The sequence below is a fragment of the Salvelinus fontinalis genome, chromosome 15, assembly GCF_029448725.1.
Source record: "Salvelinus fontinalis isolate EN_2023a chromosome 15, ASM2944872v1, whole genome shotgun sequence".
NCBI classification, from domain to species: Eukaryota; Metazoa; Chordata; class Actinopteri; order Salmoniformes; family Salmonidae; genus Salvelinus; species Salvelinus fontinalis.
Genome location: NC_074679.1, coordinates 38836430 through 38859376, shown reverse-complemented (window position 1 = coordinate 38859376; position 22947 = coordinate 38836430). Strand labels below are relative to the sequence as shown.

The window sequence follows — 22947 nt, the reverse complement described above, 5'->3', positions numbered from 1 at the left end:
GGACATTAGACAGGTGAAAATCTGTCCTTTGGTCTGATGAGTCCAAATTTAGAGATTTTTGGTTCTAACCGCCGTGTTTTTGTGAGATGCAGAGTAGGTGAACGGATGATTTCCCCATGTGTGGTTCACACAGTGAAGCATGGGAGGAGGAGGTGTGATGGTGTGGGGGTGCTTTGCTGGTGACAATGTCTGTGATTTATTTAGAATTCAAGGCACACTTAGCCAGCATGGCTACCACAGCATTCTGCAGCGACACACCATCCCATCTGGTTTGTGCTTCGTGGGACTATAATTCGTTTTTTAACAGGACAATGACACAACACACACACAGGCTTTGTAAGGGCTATTTGACCAAGAAGAAGAGTGATGGAGTGCTGCATCAGATGACCCGGCCTCCACAATCACCCGACAGCAACCCAATTCAGATGGTTTGGGATGAGTTGGACCGCAGAGTGAAGGAAAAGCAGCCAACAAGTGCTGATCATATGTGGGAACTCCTTCAAGACAGTTGGAAAAGCATTCCAGGTGAAGCTGGTTGAGAGAATGCCAAGAGTGTGCAAAGCTGTCATCAAGGCAAAGGGTGGCTACTTTGAAGAATCTCCAATATAAAATATATTTTTATTTGTTTAACACTTTTTTGGTTACTACATGATTCCATATGTGTTATTTCATAGTTTTGAAGTCTTCACTATTATTCTACAATGTAGAACTTGGTTAAAATAAAGAAAAAACCTTGAATGAGTAGGTTTGACTGGTACTGTATATAAAGTGTAATATTGGGATGCAAACTCAAAACTCTATATCTGACATGATATATGTCTTTTTTGTGTGTGTGTGTTTTATTTTTTACTTTCACTTGTACCCCTTTTTCTGTTCAATTGGTAGTTACAGTCTTGTTCCATCACTGCAACTCCCCTACGGACTCGGGTGAGGCGAAGGTCGAGAGCCATGCATCTTCCGAAACACGACCCTGCCAAGCCGCACTGCTTCTTAACCTGGAAGCCAGCTGCACTAATGTGTCAGAGGAAACACTGTCCAACTTGCAACCGAAGTCAGCTTGCAGGCACCCGGCCGCCTCATGGGTCTCCCGGTCACGGCCGGCTGTGACACAGCCTGGGATCGAACCTGGGCCTGTAGTGACGCCTCAAGCACTGCGATGCAGTGCCTTAGACCACTGTGCCACTTGGAAGGCCCTGTGTATTCTTTTTTTAAGCCCATAACCATGTGTGTGAGGTGTATACTTTTGTTTCAAAGTAGATTTGTTTAAGACTACCAAGAAAACACTCTGAGTGACCCTGATTTAGCCCACTGCAGCAAAAGGTTAAGTTAAACTGTGTAGTTCTTACTTGAGCCTTCTCTCCATGGACAAGGCACAGATGCTCCTCCATCGGCGGTCCAGGCTGCGAGTGGCCTGCTGGATAGATTCACACTCTGTGTCCGTGGCACAAGCGTCGCAGTCGTGCAACAGCACCTCGCACAGGTTCAACACAGACGCCACACCTGTACTGTGCTTCTCTATGTCACGCTGAAGCTCCTGGATAGATGGAGAGAAAGATGGAAGGACGTTATGGTACGCTATGTTAGAGAAAGAGGGTGGGATCTTTTCAGAACCAAGAAACCTGCTAAGATTTTTCAATAAGCCCTTCTCTATTGTATTGTCTGTAAGCCTGTCTGCTAGGAACTAAAAAAGGATCTATAAAATATCAACATAAGCATCCATCATTGATTATGTACAGTAGCTGTATTAATAGCTATGCCAAGGGGTGTAAACTACAGTGTGTTTTCAAAGTACTCACAGCCCACTGATGCGGTAGCCTGGTGGTGCCAGATCTGTTTGTGCCATCTTGCCAACCGCTATGACAACGACTACAGGAGTCTACAAGACAGCACAAACAGATCTGGGACCACCAAGCTGACGGGGTATTTACCTGCTGCAGGTCCAGCTTCCTCTGTATCTCCTGGGAATCACAGGTGTCATAGACGATGGGTCTGCATAGCTCAGTCTCTATGTGGGCCAGCCAGGACCGCAGACTACTCATGTTCTTATCCAGCTGCTGCACTGCCACCAGAGTCTCCCTCAGCTTCTTCACTCTATAGCAACCGAATACATGATGCTTGTTTTAGAAAAACATACATAACACAGCAGATTCCTAGTAAAAGAAGCACCTAAAAACAATTAACAAAGTCATTAAACCACTTCTTTCCACTCATTGTTTTTACTTTATTGAAGCTATATTTTACCAGGAAGTCCCATTGTGGTCAAATTGTGCTAAGTACAGTACTGTACACTGGGCCAGCCAGGGAGTTTCTGAAAGTCAAGAAGGCTGCATCAAAGAAAATATTAACGCCAATGGCGTGTGTAAACAAACCCGGCCATAGTATATACAGTGCATTCGGAAAGTATTCAGACCACTTCCCTTTTCACACATTTTGTTACGTTACAGTCTTATTCTAAAATGGATTAAATAGAACATTCTCCTCATCAATCTACACACAATACCACATAACGACAAAGCGAAAACAGAAATACCTTATTTACATAAGTATTCAGACCCTTTGCTATGAGACTCGAAACTGAGCTCAGGTGCATCCTGTTTCCTTTGATCATCCTGGAGATGTTTCTACAACTTGATTGGAGTCCACCTGTGGTAAATTCAATTGATTAAACATGATTTGGAAAGACTGTCTATATAAGGTCCCACAGTTGACAGTGCATGTCAGAGCATAAACCAATCCATGAGGTCAAAGGAATTGTCCGTAGAGCTCAGGATTGTGTCGAGGCACAGATCTGGGGAAGAGTATCAAAAAATGTCTGCAGCATTGACGGCCCACAAGAACACAGTGGCCTCCATCATTCTTAAATGGAAGAAGTTTGGAACCACCAAGACTCTTTCTAGAGCTGGCTGCCTGGCAAAACTGAGCAATCGTGGGAGAAGGGCCTTGGTCAGGGAGGTGACCATGAACCCGATGGTCACTCTGACAGAGCTCTAGAGTACCTCTGTGGAGATGGGAGAACCTTCCAGAAGGACAACCATCTCTGTAACGCTCCACCAATCAGGCCTTTATGGTAGAGTGGCCAGACAGAAGCCACTCCTCAGTAAAAGGGACATGACAGCCCGCATGGAGTTTGCAAAAAGGCACCTAAATGACTCTTAGACCTTGAGAAACAAGATTCTCTGGGTTGATGAAACCAATATTGAACTCTTTGGCCTAAATGCCAAGCGTCACGTCTGGAGGAAACCTGGCACCATCCCTAGAGTGAAGCATAGTGGTGGCCGCATCATGCTGTGGGGATGTTTTTCAGCAGCAGGGCCTGGGAGACTAGTCAGGATCGAGGGAAAGATGAATGGAGAAAAGTACAGAGAGATCCTTGATGAAAACCTGCTCCAGAGCGCTCAGGACCTCAGACTGGGGCGAAGGTTCAACCTCCAACAGGACAACAACCCTAAGCACACAGCCAAGACAACACAGGAGTGTGTTTAGGACAAGTCCCTGAATGTCCTTGAGTGGCCCAGCCAAAGCCTGGACTTAAACCCGATCGAACATCTCTGGAGAGACTTGAAAATAGCTGTGCAGCGACACTCCCCATCCAACCTGACAGAGCTTGAGGATCTGCAGAGAAGAATGGGAGAACCTACCCAAATACAGGTGCGCCAAGCTTATAGCGTCATACCCAAGAAGACTCTGGGCTGTAGTCACTGCCAAAGGTGCTTCAACAATGTTCTGAGTAAAGGGTCTGAATACTTATGTAAATGTTATAGCAGTTTTTTTTATTTATTTTTTATAAATTTGCTAACATTTCTAATAACCTGTTTTTGCTTTGTCATTAATCCATTTTAGAATAAGGCTGTAACGTTACAAAATGTGGAAAAAGTCAAGTGGTCTGAATACTTTCCGAATGCACTCCTTACCTGGCTCCGATGAGGTCCAGCAGGTGTTGCCAGCGCTCGCCCACCTTGCTGAGTTTGTGTTCTATCTCAGAGGCCTTGGTCTCGTGGCTGGCCCTGGCCAGGCGCTCACCCATCTTGTGCAGCTGCAGCTTGTTTACCTTAGCCACCTCTATCTCCTCCTGGTAGTCCTGGGAGAGGGAGTAAAAACTGTCATCAGATCATGTAAAAGTGAGAATAGTGTAACAGTTTGGACTGAAACACTATTCAAAGAGGAATCAACTTCTACAAGCATTTCTCATAGAAGCAATTCAGAGTAGAGAAGACCAATTCAATGGGACATTTGTCTAATTAATCAAACACAAACAAAAAGACAAGGTCTGGTATCGGTTGGTGTTTACCTTGCGTAGCTTCTCGATCATCTCCTCGATGCTGATGTCTCCATTCTGGGACACCTTGCTCTCCATGTTGGTAAGCCAGTCACACAGATCCTTGTTCCTCTCGTTAAACACGGCCCACTCATTCAGCTTCTCACTCACCTGATTCTGCCGAAGGGATAGCTATGGAGAGAGAGAGAGAGAGAGAGAGAGAGAGAGACAGCAAGACACAGATACACAGGTGTTGTAAATACATATACTCATTTGAAATGATTTCCCCATGGTAAGGATAATAGCTAGTTGCACAGAGAAAGAAATGAACATTTTCATATAAAAAAAGAAACATACACAACTAGCAGTACTAGGCAACATGCATAGATTTAGCAGAACATGAACGAAGAGGTAGCAGTGATGTAGCGGTGTTACCTAATGTAATGCATCTAAAGCTAGCACTGTGTGACTTCCTGTCACTATCTGGTATGTGGCCTATATTCACATACACCACCGGATGTAGTTTGAAGGGGAAACATCCTGTACTGTTTTGCATGAAAGTTCTCTCTATCTCAAGTCTAGTTATACCAAACATTACGCTTCCAGCTTTATGAAATCACCAGAGATATGTTTCACAAAGGCGATAAAGAAGACTGCAGAACCACTATTCAATCATATTGACCATAGTCTGCTGCAGATCTTCCTGCACGAGTCAGCAATCAGTGCAAGCCTGCAACCCTGTTCCCATAACTATGCGTACATAGTGCAGCCATGGCCTATTGTGGAGCTTCAGCACCACCATTTGGCACCACATGTCATTACAACTTAAAATGACAGCTCTAGTCTCTCTCGCTAGACTGATGACACACCCATTGCGTCAGAAACACAGAGGCCGTGGGAAGAGACTGCTTCTCCTCACAGCAGTATATTCAACAGCCATACAGTACCTGGTGACAGATCTCCTCCCACTGGCGGTGCAGCAGCTCTATACGTTCCTGTAGAACAGACAGGTCCTCAGCACTGATGTAGCTAGACAGGGATTCCCTCAGCACCGTCAGGTGGGCTAGGTCTTCTGTCCAGCCATCAAACGTGTTCTCCAAGTCCTGGTCATAGGAGAGAGAACGTTATCATCTGCTTTAAGCAACCAAGGCTATGTTAATCTGAATATTTTTAAAGACATCACGGGTCAATTTTAAATGGCACCGTATGCCATACATGGTGCACTCCATTTGTGTACCATTTAGGACACAGTTCATGATAGGCCTAAGCCCACCTACAGATAATTTATCTGGACATTATGTGAGCCTGCCTGTATTCAGTATTAAACATAGTATAATAATTGTAAGTTCCATGCAATAAGGGCTCTTTATAATACTGTAAAGTGGCTTGTGAAAGTATTCACCCCCGTGGCATTTTTCCTATTTTGTTGCCTTACAACCTGGAATTAAAATAGATTTTTGGGGGGTTTGTATCACTTGATTTACACAACATGCCTACCACTTTGAAGATGCAAAATATTTTTTATTGTGAAACAAACAAGAAATAAGACATAAAAAACAGAAAACTTGAGCGTGCATAACTATTCACCCCCTCAAAGTCAATATTTTGTACATCCACCTTTCGCAGCAAATACAGCTGCAAGTCTCTTGTGATATGCTCGGCACATCTAGCCACTGGGATTTTTGCCCATTCTTCAAGGCAAAACAGCTCCAGCTCCTTCAAGTTGGATAGGTTCCGCTGGTGTACAGCAATCTTACATTTACATTTACATTTAAGTCATTTAGCAGACGCTCTTATCTTTAATTCATACCACAGATTCTCAATTGGATTGAGGTCTGGGCTTTGACTAAGCTATTCCAATACATTTAAACGTTTCCCCTTAAACCACTAGAGTGTTGCATTAGCAGTATTAGGGATATTGTTCTGCTGGAAGGTGAACCTCTGTCCCTGTCTCAAGTTTCTGGAAGACTGAAACAGGTTTCCCTCAAGAATTTCCCTGTATTGAGCGCCATCCATCATTCCTTCAATTCTGACCAGTTTCCCAATCCCTGCCGATGAAAAACATCCCCAAAGCATGATGCTGCTACCACCATGCTTCACTGTGGGGATGCTGTTCTCGGGGTGATGAGAGGTGTTGGGTTTGTGCTAGACATAGCGTTTTCCTTGATGGCCAAAAAGCAACATTTTAGTCTCATCTGACCATTCTTCCATATGTTGAGGGAGTCTCCCACATGCCTTTTGGCGAACACCAAACGCGTTTGCTTATTTTTTCTTTAAGAAATGGCTTTTTTCTGGCCACTCTTCCGTAAAGCCCAGCTCTGTGGAGTGTATGGCTTAAAGTGGTGCTATGGACAGATACTCCAATCTCCGCTGTGGAGCTTTGCAACTCCTTCGGGGTTATCTTTGGTCTCTTTGTTGCCTCTCTGATTAATGCCCTCCTTGCCTGGTCCGTGAGTTTTGGTGGGCGGACCTCTCTTGGCAGGTTTGTTATGTTGCCATATTCTTTCAATTTTTTTAATAATGGATTTAATGGTGCTCCGTAGGACGTTCAAAGTTTCAGATATTTTTTTTAACCCAACCCTGATCTGTACTTCTCCACAACCTTGCCCCTAACATGTTTGGAGAGCTCCTGTAACGGGTGTCTAGTTCTTCCTCCTCCTCGGACGAGGAGAGGAGAGAAGGATCGGATGACCAAAACGCAGCGTATGTGGAATCCATATATATTTATTGACAGACGAAAACGAAAACACGAAAAAACACTTGAATAAACTACAAAACAAATAAACGATGTAGACAGACCTGACTATGAGAACTTACAATAGACGAAGAACGCACAAACAGGAAACAGACTACATACATGAACGAACAAACCGAAACAGTCCCGTGTGGTGCACAAACACAGACACGGAAGACAATCACCCACAAACAAACAGTGTGAACAGCCAACCTATATATGATTCTCAATCAGAGGAAAAGTCAAACACCTGTCTCTGATTGAGAACCATATAAGGCTAATTACAAACCACCTAAACATAGAAACACAAAACATAGAATGCCCACCCCAACTCACGCCCTGACCAACTAAACACATACAAAAATAACATAAAACAGGTCAGGAACGTGACAGCTCCTTGGTCGTCATGGTGCCTCTTGCTTGGTGGTGCCCCTTGCTTAGTGGTGTTGCAGACTCTGGGGCCTTTCAGAACAGGTGTATATATACTGAGATCATGTGACACTTAGATTGCACACAGGTGGACTTAATTTAACTAATAATGTGACTTCTGAAGGTAATTGTTTGCACCAGATCTTATTTAGGGGCTTCGTTACAAAGGGTAGCAAAGGGAATACATAGGAATACATATGGGAATACATATGCACGCACCACTTTCCAGGTTTTCATTTTTTATAATTTTTTTAAACAAGTAATTTTTTTTCATTTCACTTCACCAATTTGGACTATTTTGTGTATGTCCATTACATGAAATCGAAATGCAACAAAATAGGAAAAACAGCAAGGGGATGAATACTTTTGCAAGGCACTGTACGTTTTCTTGAATTTGTTCTGGATTTGGGGACTATGAAAAGACCCCTGGTGGCATGCCTGGTGGGATAAGTGTGTGTGTCAGAGCTGTGTGTAAGTTGGCTATGCAAACAATTTGGGATTTTCAACAAATTAATGTTTCTTATAAAAAGAAGAGGTGATGCAGTCAGTCTCTCCTCAACTCTTAGCCAAGAGAGACTGGCATGCATAGTATTTATATCTGCCCTCTGATTACAATTAAGAACAAACCGTGCCACTCTGTTCTGCGCCAGCTGCAGCTTAACATGTCCCTCCATGCACCCTCTGTGACATTTAGGAAGATTTTAACCCACTTAATCCCAAAATGTCTCCATCATTGTAAAGCCCTAGTTATTTTGTTGCTTTGACAAAGTCATTTATGAAGATTATTATTTTGTTTGTGTGATAAGTGATTAATTTACGTCAGTCCCTCATTTTAAGGTCAACGCTGTTACGTAAACTGAACTCTCATTTTAATATGGTGAAACTATTCCTTTATAAATATTTATCAAAAAGAAGCAATGAACATCTTATAGTCAAATCATAGTGTAAAAGCAGGTGAGCTGGTTCTACTCTTTTTGGCAATTTTGGGGTGTTTTGTGGTGGAAATCTGAGCCAGTTCGAGCATTACACGTCAACCCTGTTACCAGTGGCGACCCGTCATTCAGGGCATGAGCCCCACATTTTTTGTGGGTTACCTATTTTGCATATTATTTTGGCATTAATAAGTGTCACATATCAGTTTGCAAACAAAGTAAAAAAAAAAAAAAAAAAGACAAAATCATTGAGTTAATAAAGCCTCCATACAAACATGGTCTCCTTTTACCTTTCTTGAACAAGGCAGCTCCAAATGCAGGTGTTTCAGCCTAGCTCAGTGCTTTCTGTGGTGGTGGGGCAGCCAGCGGAAAATACGGAGCGTAGGGGATGGTAACGTTCTCTAGTTGCGCCGTGATTGTCTCCGTGTCCTGTCACTCATGGGGACACTACGTCACTGCCAAATCTAAAAGTAGAGCTCGAAAATTCAAGCACTTCCAAACCATTCATTGGTTGTCGACTTGATTCATGCTGATGACTGCTAGCTAAGATTTTGAAAGTGTGATGTTGATATGATCAGTCCAATCAAAGCAACTGTAGATATAACGTGACTTGACGTAATTTTATCTGTGGCCAATGACCTTGAGCCTTTTTGGATGGGCACTTCTAATGTAACTATGCTGCCATCATCAAATATTGTAAGAGTTTTCATTGTCTGCTTATATGCCCCCTTTATTTATCCGACGTTTCTGACTTGGTGTACTGGGAGAACACTGTAAGAACGGCCCATGTTCTGAATTCTGTCTCGGTACACTTCAAAAGTGCTGAACAAATAGTTATATTGACTACGTCCATCCTAGCTTGCTCATTAATGTCTTGATCGAAATAACGGATTGCCTCTTATCTACTTGTTGTCCCCTTATGCCATAGTTTGTACATCTCAATTGTCAGTAGAAACCATATCAGCCATATCAGTTTTTTTAAAAGGCAGTAAATGAGGCTGAATGAACTGTTTCGCTGCCAGACAAGGCTCCGCTGATAGCCAGGTGTAGCAGTGGTAAGGTGTTGGGACTGCTGTTGGAACTCTGCTGTTGGGACAGCTTCATGTAGGCCCTAACATTTTGTGGGCACCGTTTGTCACCGTTATAGTGCAATTAATATATTATTTAGTGTTGTGGCTTTGCCGCCATGCATCCCCCCAATTTTGGGGGGTTTGCCCCATCAAGATTTACATGCTAAAATCGCCACTGCCTGTTACCCATAGATAGACAGGATAGAAATATTTTTAACAATAAAAATGTTTTTGTGAAGATTGCATTCCATTGCCATTTCCTGTTGCACAACAACAAGCTTCCATTCCTCCTGTCAAAAGGGGATTTTATGGTTGTCAATCGTCAACCCCGTTACTTTATTTGGCACTTACTAGAGTCATTTTTTTATGAAGTTGAACATATGCTCTTCATGACAGAATGTAAAAATATTTAAACAAATTAGGACGAAGTTATACTTCTCAAAAGACACCGAATTGGTGGAACAACCCAGTAATACAATCCATTTCCTGATTACTTGGATCATGAACCGCAATGCCATGTAATGACCTGGCTATTATGTTCATCACATCCTTAGTGAGTCAGTACTGCAGACCAGCTCCTGGCATTGGTGTGGGGAATGTTGGAGAAATGTTGTAATTAGATCAGACCCATAAAGGTGCCAAGTAAGTTTGTCTATGTTCCTTCTGCTACCGCACGGCAAGCGGTACCGGAGCGCCAAGTCTAGGTCCAAGAGGCTTCTAAACTGCTTCTACCCCCTAGCCATAAGACCCCTGAACATCTAATCTAGTCTGGCTACCCAGACTATTTGCATTGCCCACCCCCCTCTCCACCTCTTTACACCACTGCTATTGTCTGTTGTCATCTATGCATAGTCACTTTAATAACTCTACCTACATGTACATACTACCTCAACTAACCGGTGCCCCCGCACATCGACTCTGTATCGGTACACCCCCCCCCCCCCTGTATATAGTCTCGCCCTTGTTATTTTACTGCTGCTCTTTAATGACTTGTTACTTTTATCTCTTATTCTTTCCGTGTTTTTTTGAAACTGCATTGTTGGTTAGGGGCTCGTAAGTAAGCATTTCACTGTAAGGTCTACACCTGTTGTGTTTGGCGCATGTGACCAATAAAATGTTATTTGAATATAATTACATCAGTTAAATATACCTCCAAAACAAGGTGTTCTAAAGCCTCTAAAGTCATTATTGTCAAGAATAAAACCCACTGTTCAATGAGAGTTTATCTGAACATAACTGTCCAGAGAAATGTGAGGACCAGACATGGTCCAAAGGTCCAATACCCAAGACGAACATTCAAAATATGCGTGAAGGAAACATCTGTGAAATCATATCACCTACATGGGATTGAAAAAGTTGTCTGTTTATTGTACTGTGCTGGTTCACATACCCCTTACTTTTAAAGATACTGTACTTCTCTAACTATCACACGAGAATCTCAAACCTATAAAATCAAAAGCACACTGGTGATATGTGGTTTTAGTACACCTCTCCAAGAGCACCGGACTCAGGCTTACCTTGCAGCGCATCTGTTCAGCCTGCAGGTCCTCGTGGTGATCAAGGAGGGGCTGAGAGAGCTGCCGTTTAAACGCCCTCAGCTTCTCCAGAGAACCCTCTATGCCTCTCTCACATCTCTCCCAGTCCTGTGGACCACAAGCATATCCACACACAGTGTGTCAGTACTTAAACATCTTCTGTTAACATCGAAGTATTAAATATGTCCTCAATCAATTAATCATTCAGGACAATAAGAATGCCTATGATTGCAGTTGAAGTGAATAATCTACATGCAGTTAAAAGGTAAACCTCCAAAAAGGTCAAGTTAAAGTTACTGTGTGTTTAATGTTACAGTTTGGTGCAGTGTACCTTTATCAGGTTGGCCAGCTCTCTCCTCTGTTCCTCCAGGCAGATGTTGGCGTGTCTCCAGCGGCCCTGGATGCCTGTGAGCTCTCCCTGCAGAGACACCTCCACCCTGCTGTCTGCAGACAGGAGAAGCTGCTTCCCAGCCTCCACCGTCAGGATGTAGCTGCCCTGCTGCCGCTGTAGGACCTTCTCTTTCAGCTGGAGGAACACAGAGACACAGGACAGTTAGAACGTAACCCTGACCCTAACCCTCCACTTGTAGGATGTAGCCAACACAGAACCTTGATGCCACTACAGAACCTTGATGCCTGACCCTTACCTTAACTCTAACCCTTACCAATGGCTCTATGATAACAGCAAACAATAAAGGTGATAGATGTCAGCCCTGCCTTGTTCTTTGGCAAAGTTGAAAGGGTGAGGACAGGCTTTTGGGAATAAGTACAATACTGTTATCCATGAAATACATCTCCATCTCCAGAGCCATATTTTTGCAGGGTGAAAAAAGCTAGTCCCATTCAGCACAGTCATATTGGTGAGAGTGAGTTGTGGTATGAATAGTCACACGTTTAAATATTACCAAGAAGTAGGTAGCTAGGATCATGAGGTCATCAGAGTGAGTTGAACCTACAGTACCTGAACTGCGTCCAGCATGGATCTGGCCTGCTGCAGGGGTACGGGCATCCCAACCTGTAGGGCCTCGGCCGGGTGAGAAACCTCCACCAGCCATTTCCTCAGCTTCTCCGCCATCTCCCTGTAGCGCTGCCACTGGCGGACTAGGCTGTCGATGATACCCCGCCTCTGTTGGGTGCGACGCACCACACCCTGCCACTGGTTACTCAGCAGTGCCAACTTCAGGTTGAATTCATCCCTGCATGAGACAGGATATTTACAGTAAGGTAAGGAAAGATTATATGGATATACCGTAGAGAAGTCATACAAATCTGACAAAAATGACTATGTTTCTGCCAAGGCACTCATCTATAGCTTTGTGAATGATAAGAGACAGGTGTACATCAAGATAAGTCAAGTTTATTTCAAGTGCATCTTATGGGTATCATGATACAGTTTACATACACTTAGGTTGGAGTCATTGTTTTTCAACCACTCCACAAATTTCTTGTTAACAAACTATAGTTTTGGCAAGACGGTTAGGACATCTACTTTGTGCATGACACAAGTCATTTTTCCAACTATTTCACTTGAAATTCACTGTATCACAATTCCACTGGTTCAGAAGTTTACATCCACTAAGTTGACTGTCCCTTTAAACAGCTTGGAAAATTCCAGAAAATGATGTCATGGGTTTAGAAGTTTCTGATTGGCTAATTTACATAATTTGGGTCAATTGGAGGTGTACCTGTGGATGTATTTCAAGGCCTACCTTCAAACTCAGTGCCTCTGCTTGACATCATGAGAAAATCAAAAGAAATCAGCCAAGACCTCAGAAAAAAAATTGTAGACCTCCACAAGTCTGTTTCATCCTTGGGAGCAATTTCCAAATGCCTGAAGGTACCACGTTCATCTGTACAAACAATAGTACGCAAGTATAAACACCATGAGACCACGTAGCCATCATACCGCTCAGGAAGGACAGGCGTTCTGTGTCCTAGAGATGAATGTACTTTGGTGTGAAAAGTTTAAATCAATCCCAGAACAACAGCAAAGGACCTTGTGAAGATCTATATCCACAGTAAAACGAGTCCTATATTGACATAACCTGAAAGGCCGCTCAGCAAGGAAGAAGCCACTCCTCCAAAACCGCCATAAAAAAGCCAGACTACGGTTTGCAACTGCACATGGGGACAAAGATCATACTTTTTGGAGAAATGTCCTCTGGTCTGATGAAACAAAAATAGAACTGTTTGGCCATAATGACCATCCTTATATTTGGAGAAAAAGGGGGAGGCTTGAAAGCCGAAGAACAACATCTCAACCGTGAAGCATGGGGGTCGCAGCATCATGTTGTAGGGGTGTCTTTTCTGCAGGAGGGAGAGGTGCACTTCACAAAATAGATGGCATCATGAGGATGCAAAATGATGTGGATATATTGAAGCAACATCAGTCATGAAGTTAAAGCTTGGTCGCAAATGGGTCTTCCAAATGTACAATGACCCCAAGCATACTTCCAAAGTTGTGGCAAAATGGCTTAAGGACAACAAAGTCAAGGTATTGGAGTGGCCATCACAAAGCCCTGACCTCAATCCCATAAAAAATGTGTGGGCAGAACTGAAAAAGCGTGTGCGAGCAAGGAGGCCTACAAACCTGCCTCAGTTACACCAGCTCTGTCAGGAGGAATGGGCCAAAATTCACCCAACGCATTGTGGGAAGCTTGTGGAATGCTACCCCAAACGTTTGACCCAAAATAAACCATTTAAAGGCAATGCTACCAAATAATAATTAAGTGTATGTAACTTCTGACCCACTGGGAATGTGATGAAATAAATAAAAGCTGGAATAAATCATCCTCTCTACTATTATTCTACTACTTAAAATAAAGTGGTGATCCTAACTAACCTAAGACAGGGAATTTTTACTAGGATTAAATGACAGGAATTCTGAATAAATAAATGTATTTGGCTAAGGTGTATGTAAACTTCCGACTTCAACTGTATGTGTATCAACACACTTTACATACTGAGGCAGTGTACTGTACCTTTCATCCACCTGTCCCTGCTCCAGCATCCTCTGGCCATCACTGATTATGGAGTGAAGGATCTGCTGACGACTGAACATCTCAGCTTGGAATAGCTGCAGAGAAAACACATTCAGATCTGGTTAACTGCATCTTAGATAGCGACATTGCAGTAATTATTGCACCATAGCAGTCCTGATGACTCTATGGAATCCAGACGTCCCAAATCCCAGCATGCAAAGCTGGATGAAATTATGTCATCACAACCAGAACTGTTTTAGAACAAGTTGTAATCTGGATTGAAGTCACTATAACAAGTTTTTCCGGCTGGGTTCTATTCCAGCAGGACTCCTCCAGTACCTCGTGTGCTCTCTGTTGCTCCACCAGACTCTGGTAGTTCCCAGAGATCCCCACCGCTAGCTTCTCCTCCGTCTGTACCAGGAACTCCATCCACGTCTCACACTTCTCCAGGAACGTCTGGTGCTGCAACAGGAACGACTGCAGTTTACTGAGGAGAGACCAAGAACCAATAATATCAGACCCAAAAACCTTCAGTCAATGAAATAATTATGGGCCCGATACAGAGTTAAGATAAGTGGCCCCAACTCAAGACTTTCTCTTAATTCATTTATTGACGTAGACTTGTGCGGAAATTCTCGTTAAGCACACAGATGTCAAGTCAGAATAAGTCCCCAATGTCATTTAATATGTCACGAATTGACCTTAATCTCTTTGAAAAAACGTCAATCTTTGAAGTTATTTCATGAACTTCAGTTTTCAACCTTACCTGAATCTCTCGGTGGTTTGGGCATTGGCTGAGGACCAGCTCCGGTTAAGGTTCTGCATGCGTTTGATCTCGGTGTCGTTAAGAGGAAGCCGATAGCCCAGCTCATTCAGACGTTCCAGGTCAGGGGCCATGCTACTGAATCTCAGAATCTTTCTCTGCAGGGAGAACAAGAGCATAACTAGTAGTGAGTCTCGGTGACATTAACTCACCCCGGGACAATGGATTTTTCTAATTGTCTAATATACTGTTTGTAGTCTTCTGTAGCTCAGTTGGAGCATGGCGCGTGTAACGTCACAGTAGTGGGTTTGATTCCCGGGACCACCCATACCTAAAATGAATGCATGCATGACTGTAAGTCGCTTTCGATTGAAGTGTCTGCTAAAAGGCATATTGTCTAAGAATTGTTTCCTTTCCTTTATCGATATAATCTAAAATAATGGACCATGTAAAAGACTAGCCTAATGAGCTTCCACCATATTGTTTTCGCCTGTCAAGTCTTCTCCAATGAGTGTACACGAGGAGAAGAAAGGATTGAGTTTTTGACCTTTTTTTATACACTGCTCAAAAAAATAAAGGGAACACTTAAACAACACAATGTAACTCCAAGTCAACCACACTTCTGTGAAATCAAACTGTCCACTTAGGAAGCAACACTGATTGACAATAAATTTCACATGCTGTTGTGCAAATGGAATAGACAAAAGGTGGAAATTATAGGCAATTAGCAAGACACCCCCAATAAAGGAGTGGTTCTGCAGGTGGTGACCACAGACCACTTCTCAGTTCCTATGCTTCCTGGCTGATGTTTTGGTCACTTTTGAATGCTGGCGGTGCTTTCACTCTAGTGGTAGCATGAGACGGAGTCTACAACCCACACAAGTGGCTCAGGTAGTGCAGCTCATCCAGGATGGCACATCAATGCGAGCTGTGGCAAGAAGGTTTGCTGTGTCTGTCAGCGTAGTGTCCAGAGCATGGAGGCGCTACCAGGAGACAGGCCAGTACATTAGGTACCGAGATGAGATCCTCAGACGCCTTGTGAGACCATATGCTGGTGCGGTTGGCCCTGGGTTCCTCCTAATGTAAGACAATGCTAGACCTCATGTGGCTGGAGTGTGTCAGCAGTTCCTGCAAGAGGAAGGCATTGATGCTATGGACTGGCCCGCCCGTTCCCCAGACCTGAATCCAATTGAGCACATCTGGGACATCATGTCTCGCTCCATCCACCAACGCCACGTTGCACCACAGACTGTCCAGGAGATGGTGGAGGATTTAGTCCAGGTCTGGGAGGAGATCCCTCAGGAGACCATCCGCCACCTCATCAGGAGCATGCCCAGGCATTGTAGGGAGGTCATACAGGCACGTGGAGGTCACACACACTACCGAGCCTCATTTTGACTTGTTTTAAGGACATTACATCAACGTTGGATCAGCCTGTAGTGTGGATTTCCACTTTAATTTTGAGTGTGACTCCAAATCCAGACCTCCATGGGTTGATAAATTTGATTTCCATTGATCATTTTTGTGTGATTTTGTTGTCAGCACATTCAACTATGTAAAGAAAAAAGTATTTCATAAGAATAGTTCATTCATTCAGATCTAGGATGTGTTATTTTAGTGTTCCCTTTTTTTTGAGCAGTGTAGTTGGATCACAGTCATATAGCTAGATCACGGTGCTGACTTACCTTGAGTTCCTCCATGCGGTCCTGGATGATGGACAGGTCTGAAGAACCGTTGGGATCTTGGACCTTCAGAGCCTCCTCGGCCTCCACCATCCAGCGACCCAACGAATCCAGCTGCTCACTGAAGGTCTCATAGTCCTGGACTCCCATCTGAAGGAGGGATTGGAGGACAAGAGATGTATTTATTTATACATGCAAAATGTATCCAGGTGTCCCATTGAAATGTAAATACTTTTTTTCAAAGTCAAGAGGAATGAACCAATGGCTAATGAAGCAACTGAAAAGTACATTCTTCAGAAGATCTCAGAAGCATGAGGTTGCACTAACTTCTCAACGTGGTAAAAGCTTGTCTTGTTGGGTAAATCTGGTCCCATATTCCCCTGTACCTGTAGTGTAATGAGCTGCCTGCTGAGGGCCTGCTCCACGGTGGCCAGGCGCTGGGTTAGAGAGAGGTGGTCTGACTGGACGGCGGACGCTGCAGAGGTGTCCACCTGTTGCTTCAGCTGATCTCCCAGCTCCTGGAGAACCTGTAGAGATGCCTGCACTGGAACCTGAGCCCGCAGCAACTCCTGGAGAGACACCACCATACACCAACACACATGAGTGTAACAGAACACAAATAATCTATTATTACAAAGCAATATGACCAAAGGATCAAGGATCATTGTTGACTGAAAGCTTAGGACATTAAACCGGGAAACTTGCATCTGATTAAAGTGTGACACTTCTTTCCATAATAGACCATATAGGTGTTATGATTTTTATGAATAATGACTAAATGATGTATACATTTAACGTAGAACTGTAACTAACAGAATTCTAACCTGTCACTGTATGACTGAATGAAATTTATTAGAATTCATAAATCTATAAATCTGATGTGTGTAGTTTTAGTCAAAACTAGAACAAGGACTTGTTGTTCCTTTTTAGTATGTAAGCAGGGTGCAAGTGTGAAACAAATGATAAGAGGAGCTATCGACAGACAAGATGTACTACTGTGTTCCTTTCAGGACATTCTGTCCCCACCCAGGGAGGGGAGAGACCTTGGGCTTGTAGTAGATTGTATAACAGGTGGCAGACAATGTATGAGAAGGAGAAGACTTGTGAACTATATTGTCATTGTCTTAGAGGAGGAGGGACAGTTATGACGAAATGAGAGGTATATAAACCAATGTACATGTAAGGATGGGCTGCGCTCTCGTAAATAAACCTGCTGACTATTGTAGACTGGCCTCTGTCTGTTTCATTTCAATAAGAACCTTACAAATTCTTAGTAACAGACAGAGTAGTTTAATTGAAGTTCAGTTTATGAACATTGAGAACCAAATTCTCTTGACAATAGGCAAAAAGGCCTTGATGGGAGATGACAGTTTATGAATACTGAGTCCTATGTGTATGTAAAAGGATCAATCCAACACTGTCCCTGTTCCAACTCACACTGCAGTCTTGAATCCAGGTGGACACCTCCTCGTCTGCGATGTCCTTGCTGCAGGCGGTCTCCAATAGCTGGCCAGCCTGCTCCTCTTGCAGCTGGACGCTGGAGCAGCTCTGTTCATACAGCTCTTTGTAGTGCTGCCACAGCTGTAACAGGGCTTTACTGCTCCTCAGACGCTCAGAGATCTCCTCCAGCAGACTGCTCCACCTGGACACAACATACATAGATGATGAACATCTTGGATCAATGGATCCTGGATCAATAACATCATATTGTTGTTGGATCAACTGATCAACACCCGTGGTTCTCACCCATTCATGGAAGATAAGCCCCCTTGGTGGTCTTAAAGTGATCCAAATAAACAAACAAACCTAGCGTTGACGTCCTTCAGGGTATTGTTGAGGCTGTCGGACACTGACGGGTGGCACTCCTTCAGCAGCTGGTGTGTCACAGAGCCAAACTTCCTCAGACTGCTCTCCTGCTTCTCCAGGTCCATCTGTAGGTTCTACACAAAACAAGTCACAAACACATTAGGCCAAATTCTTCCCGAAGTGTGCACTTCTCCACTACCCCTCAAATACGTAGAAGTATTGGATATCATGTCTACCATATTTTTTAAACCGATCCAATGTGTTTAAATCCTTGAGGGGGATGGAACTAGTGCATAAGGGAGCGAATTGCAATTGGGCTACTGTGTAGGTTTAACCAGTCATTCAAGAAAACAGGTTGGGGGAAAAAACACATTTCTAAAAGCCTGAGATGCATGTTCGTCCTAGAATTACCTGTAGACTCTCCACCTGTAGCTGTACAGCCTCCAGGGAGCCGGTGAGGAGGCGGAAGCGAGACACAGAGTACCTCCCCTCCATCAGGTAGCCGTTCATCTCCTCTGAAGACAGCTTGTACAGACTCCACTGGTCCAGCACTGACACAAGGCTGATCTTCAACTGCCCAATCTGGGGCGGAGCAGAGATGGAGAAGAACAATGAGGTCTGCACTTAAAAAGTAATTCAAGGAGCTTACTTGATTTTGCAGTTGTGTTAAGTACTTTTCTGCAACGGGGGATCGTCATTGTGGCTTAGTGAGTGTGAGGTAGTTAAAATGGGGCAGTTGTGTTTAGTACTTTTCTGCAACGGGGGATCGTCATAGTGGCTTAGTGAGTGTGAGGTAGTTAAAATGGGGCAGTTCTGTTTAGTACTTTTCTGCAACGGGGGATCGTCATAGTGGCTTAGTGAGTGTGAGGTAGTTAAAATGGGGCAGTTGTGTTTAGTACTTTTCTGCAACGGGGGATCGTCATAGTGGCTTAGTGATTGTGAGGTAGTTAAAATGGGGCAGTTCTGTTTAGTACTTTTCTGCAACGGGGGATCGCCATAGTGGCTTAGTGAGTGTGAGGTAGGTAAAATAGGGCAGATCTGTTTAGTACTTTTCTGCAACGGGGGATCGTCATAGTGGCTTAGTGAGTGTGAGGTAGTTAAAATGGGGCAGTTGCAGAGTATGCAGTAATAGGTGACTATGGGGTACTTATAGTGGGCTAGATCTATTATCACTCTCATATACTCTTATCTAACGCAGAGACAAAGCACACATTATTTACACTCTATAGAGAATTAATAGAGGATGAGGGAGACATATATAGAGTGAAATTGACAGAAGATAAGATAGCTCTGCCTACAAGGTGATCTAGGTTAGCCCAGGTGTGATTGACAGCTTGGAGTGTCTCCATGACGACAGCACAGGCCTCGTCTGTTTTGTTCTGGATGAGGGCACAGGCCTGCTCCTCCACGCGCTCCACCTCACCCTCCTTCTCCTTCACCACCTCCTCCATCTCCTGCAGGAGCAGTGGAAAGAGAGAGCGGTCAGAGGTTTAAGATCAACATCAAGATCAATAACCTGATTAAGATTCTTCATTGAATAAAAACCAAACAATTGAAACCCAAAGGCCTACAGAGTATAATATACACAGTGTAAAAAAAATATGTGATTTATATAATAAATCAATACAAAGTGTAGACAGCGAGTATTCCTACATGGCAATCTTTGAGGGCGTTCTGTATGGAGGTTAGGTCCTCTATCCTGTGTTTCCTCTTCAGCCTCTCCTCCTGAGCGAGCAGCCAGGTCTTCAGGCCCTGTATGTTGTTCTCATAGTCCAACCAGTCCTCCAGCAGAGTCTCCAGGAACTGGACCTTACCACACAACACAGCAGGGCACATACTGTTAGAATTCGTTGTACTGAGACAATGAAATAATCCCTCTGATCAAAACTAGTCTCTACACTCTTAGAAAAAGGGGTTCCAAAGGGATTCTTCGGCTGTCCCCATAGGAGAACCCTTTTTGGTTCCAGGTAGAACCCTGAAAGTTGAGGTTGAAAGTGGTTTGTTTTCTCTCTCTCACCCTCTCCGTGATGAGTCCCTGTAGTAGCTGCCAGCGTCGGTTCATGACTCCAAGCCTCTCCGCAAAGTCTGTCTTGTCGCTGCGCTTGCTTTCCACATCCTGACCACTGATCTGGGGCACAGACTGGTTCACAAAGTCCACCGTCAGCTGCTTACAGATCACATCTATTCTGAAGCCCTGGGGAAGTAGAAAGAAGGAGAGAGAGAGAAAGAGAGAGAGATAAGGCAAAAGAGAAGGACAAAAAGAAGATTACTTTATTGTCTAACAGGCAGTTGTATTCTGCGTTATCTTTTAGAGTGAGAGAGTCATTCGTTATTTACGATGGGTTGTGAGAATGTACAGAAGGTCCTCCATTAAGACAAGAAATACTTGAAATATATATGGAATATTTTAGTCTTAGAAACCATGTTTCCATCCAACCTTTGTATGAGAGTAAAGTGCATGTCAGAAAAAAAATGTAATGATGGAAATAGAAAATGTTTCTGTAAACTTTCCAAATGTCGACAAAACAAAATACCCTAGACAAGGTGGGATCTTTTTGTGTCGGTAAAATGAATTATGCGAGAAATGTCGGTGGAACCGCTTTTATGAGCAAATATTGATATAATAACCGTATCGAAATAAACTTGGAGTCACGCGATGACGTGTGGTCCTCCCACTACAACTCGGGAAAGCGTGCCGTTTATTAGGCTACAGATTAAATAAGTTACGAAGAACTTCACAGGGTGGTGAAAGTGCAAGGTTGATGCTTGATGCTCCTTTCCAATACATATTGAGTGTCTTAATCTGGTGACATGATGATCGACGCTTGGCTGCCGTTTGACAAATAAAAAATCTTGCTCTTTTGGCCATAATAATCTCATCATGTAGGCCAATGGTTCCCAAACTGTGGATCGTTTATTTTTTTATTTTTTTTGGCTTTCAACTAACTTTTGAAAGTTGTAATAGTAGCACGAGGTGAAATTTCGAAAATTGGGTAGTGCATCATCAGTATTCCTCTTGTCATGTCTGTCATTGCATACCTTAGAACTTGTTAGAAATGTCCAGATCAACTAACCCACGTCAGCTAACCTTTTAAGCTACATGTAGGATTTTTAGCCCATAGATTTTGTAGTAATGTTCGAGTCACTCAAACGTCACATGACTAAGACATTAGACATGTCAAAATGTTGTGGCAGACGGCAGGGAGAGGTGAGGGGCGTGGTTATTGAGGGGAGATATCTGGCAGACCGCGGGCTCCACCCCCGAGCCTTATATGGACTTCCTGCCCCAACGAGGCAAGGCTGTCATTTGTTAAGCCAGGGAGTGCTTGGGGATAAAGGAGGAAGCAGCCTGCACAAAGGGGCAGAGTAGGAGAGAGCCAAGTGCGTTATGAAGAGTGGGAAAAGAGAGAGCAATATCAGTGAGATTACCCGTTGTGACCTGGACTGACAGACTACCTCCCTTGTGTACTAGACCGGATTGGCTGAGGACCCGAGTGTGAGGATTACCCCTGTAAAACGGAACGGACAACGAGAACGGCTTGTGGACTGTGAGGTGATTAGTGAATTCCCCCTTCTTCCCCAGTGTACCAAAATCCAGAATAAACTCCTCATTTGCATTTATTTGTGCTACTGGTGCATGTTTTGTTATTGAACTTGGTGACGTGGAAACCCCACATGCTTGAGCCTGCTACAATGTATAGAATTGCAAGAACATTTGCTTTAAAACTGCAAAATGTTCTATCTGCCAACAAGAGGGATGTGAACAATTTCTGTCATGAACAGTGATTGTGCCCATAGTACATAGACGTGGCACTCACGCAGGGGGGGCACGGGATGTTCCCCAATGCTGGGAGGGGGGCCTGAGTGAAAACGTTTGGGAACCCCTGATGTAGATTATACTGGCGATGTAGCCAATTGTTGGCTACACTGTTGGCTAGAGCACACGTGCCAATACCAGAGCGGGCATACTCGCTATCTAAAACAGTTTTGTGAGAACCATCAGTAGAGTTGAAAATGCAATGGAAACCCATTTAACTTGTATTGTTATTTCGGTACATGGGAATTTAACCGCAAAAGGTATTTTTGTGTGCACTGTCATCACGCACAGACTTATCTTCAAGTCAATTCGATGGAAACATCTCTGGTGGGAAAATGAGCATATAGTTTTTTTATATTCGCAGGAAAATCTCTCGCCAATTGGACGGAAACCTATTTAGTGTTTTGTTCCCTACCTTATACTTCTGTAAATAGTCCTGGATGACCGTCGACCCCACTGCTCCCTTCAGGTTCTCCTCGTCCTCCTTGATCACAATCTCCATCAGAGACATCCAGTTGACCAGCTCCGAGATTGCGTGGCGAGAGGCCAGCTTCTCCATTTGAAGCTGAGGAAAAGAAACGGGCCAAAATATGAAAGGTATGCAAAAGGGAGAAAAATAGCCTACTAGCCTGGATCCAAACTGAATTGCTCTGTTTTTACTTTTTGATTCCAGCCTGGCATTCCTAAATAAGGGAAAAGGAGAGCTTCTTTGCATACAAAAATAGTAAAAAATAGACATTCCTCTAATAGATAGAACTTCTATACACAACATGGTCGAGAAAAGGTGTTGCTTGATCTAACTACTGTATGAGAGTGAAGCAGAAGAGTAGGAGTCAAACACTAATCCTATTTGCCCTGACCAGATAAGCCTGTTTCCGGCAGTACCTAAACTGCATCCCAAATGGAAGCCTATTCCCTTCATAGGGTACAAAGTTTGACCAAG

The 22947-nt window shown here is 43.6% G+C and overlaps 1 protein-coding gene across 6 annotated transcripts in view; it reads right to left on the bottom strand.

The window, feature by feature from the left end:
* Positions 1 to 22947, bottom strand: part of syne1b (spectrin repeat containing, nuclear envelope 1b) — a 145967-nt gene that overhangs the window by 25654 nt on the left and 97366 nt on the right. For all 6 annotated transcript variants that reach the window (XM_055863726.1, XM_055863731.1, XM_055863727.1 and 3 more), the window contains 20 exons: positions 22420 to 22569; positions 20205 to 20381; positions 19841 to 19996; positions 19486 to 19641; positions 18599 to 18769; positions 18188 to 18321; positions 17819 to 18023; positions 16768 to 16950; positions 16385 to 16531; positions 14703 to 14857; positions 14276 to 14423; positions 13937 to 14031; positions 11917 to 12151; positions 11287 to 11481; positions 10938 to 11063; positions 5203 to 5358; positions 4289 to 4447; positions 3912 to 4078; positions 1929 to 2091; positions 1347 to 1534 (listed from right to left, as the gene is read on the bottom strand). In XM_055863726.1, coding sequence (XP_055719701.1) covers positions 1347 to 1534; positions 1929 to 2091; positions 3912 to 4078; positions 4289 to 4447; positions 5203 to 5358; positions 10938 to 11063; positions 11287 to 11481; positions 11917 to 12151; positions 13937 to 14031; positions 14276 to 14423; positions 14703 to 14857; positions 16385 to 16531; positions 16768 to 16950; positions 17819 to 18023; positions 18188 to 18321; positions 18599 to 18769; positions 19486 to 19641; positions 19841 to 19996; positions 20205 to 20381; positions 22420 to 22569 — 3266 coding nt within the window. The remainder of the gene's footprint in view (positions 1 to 1346; positions 1535 to 1928; positions 2092 to 3911; positions 4079 to 4288; positions 4448 to 5202; positions 5359 to 10937; positions 11064 to 11286; positions 11482 to 11916; positions 12152 to 13936; positions 14032 to 14275; positions 14424 to 14702; positions 14858 to 16384; positions 16532 to 16767; positions 16951 to 17818; positions 18024 to 18187; positions 18322 to 18598; positions 18770 to 19485; positions 19642 to 19840; positions 19997 to 20204; positions 20382 to 22419; positions 22570 to 22947) is intronic.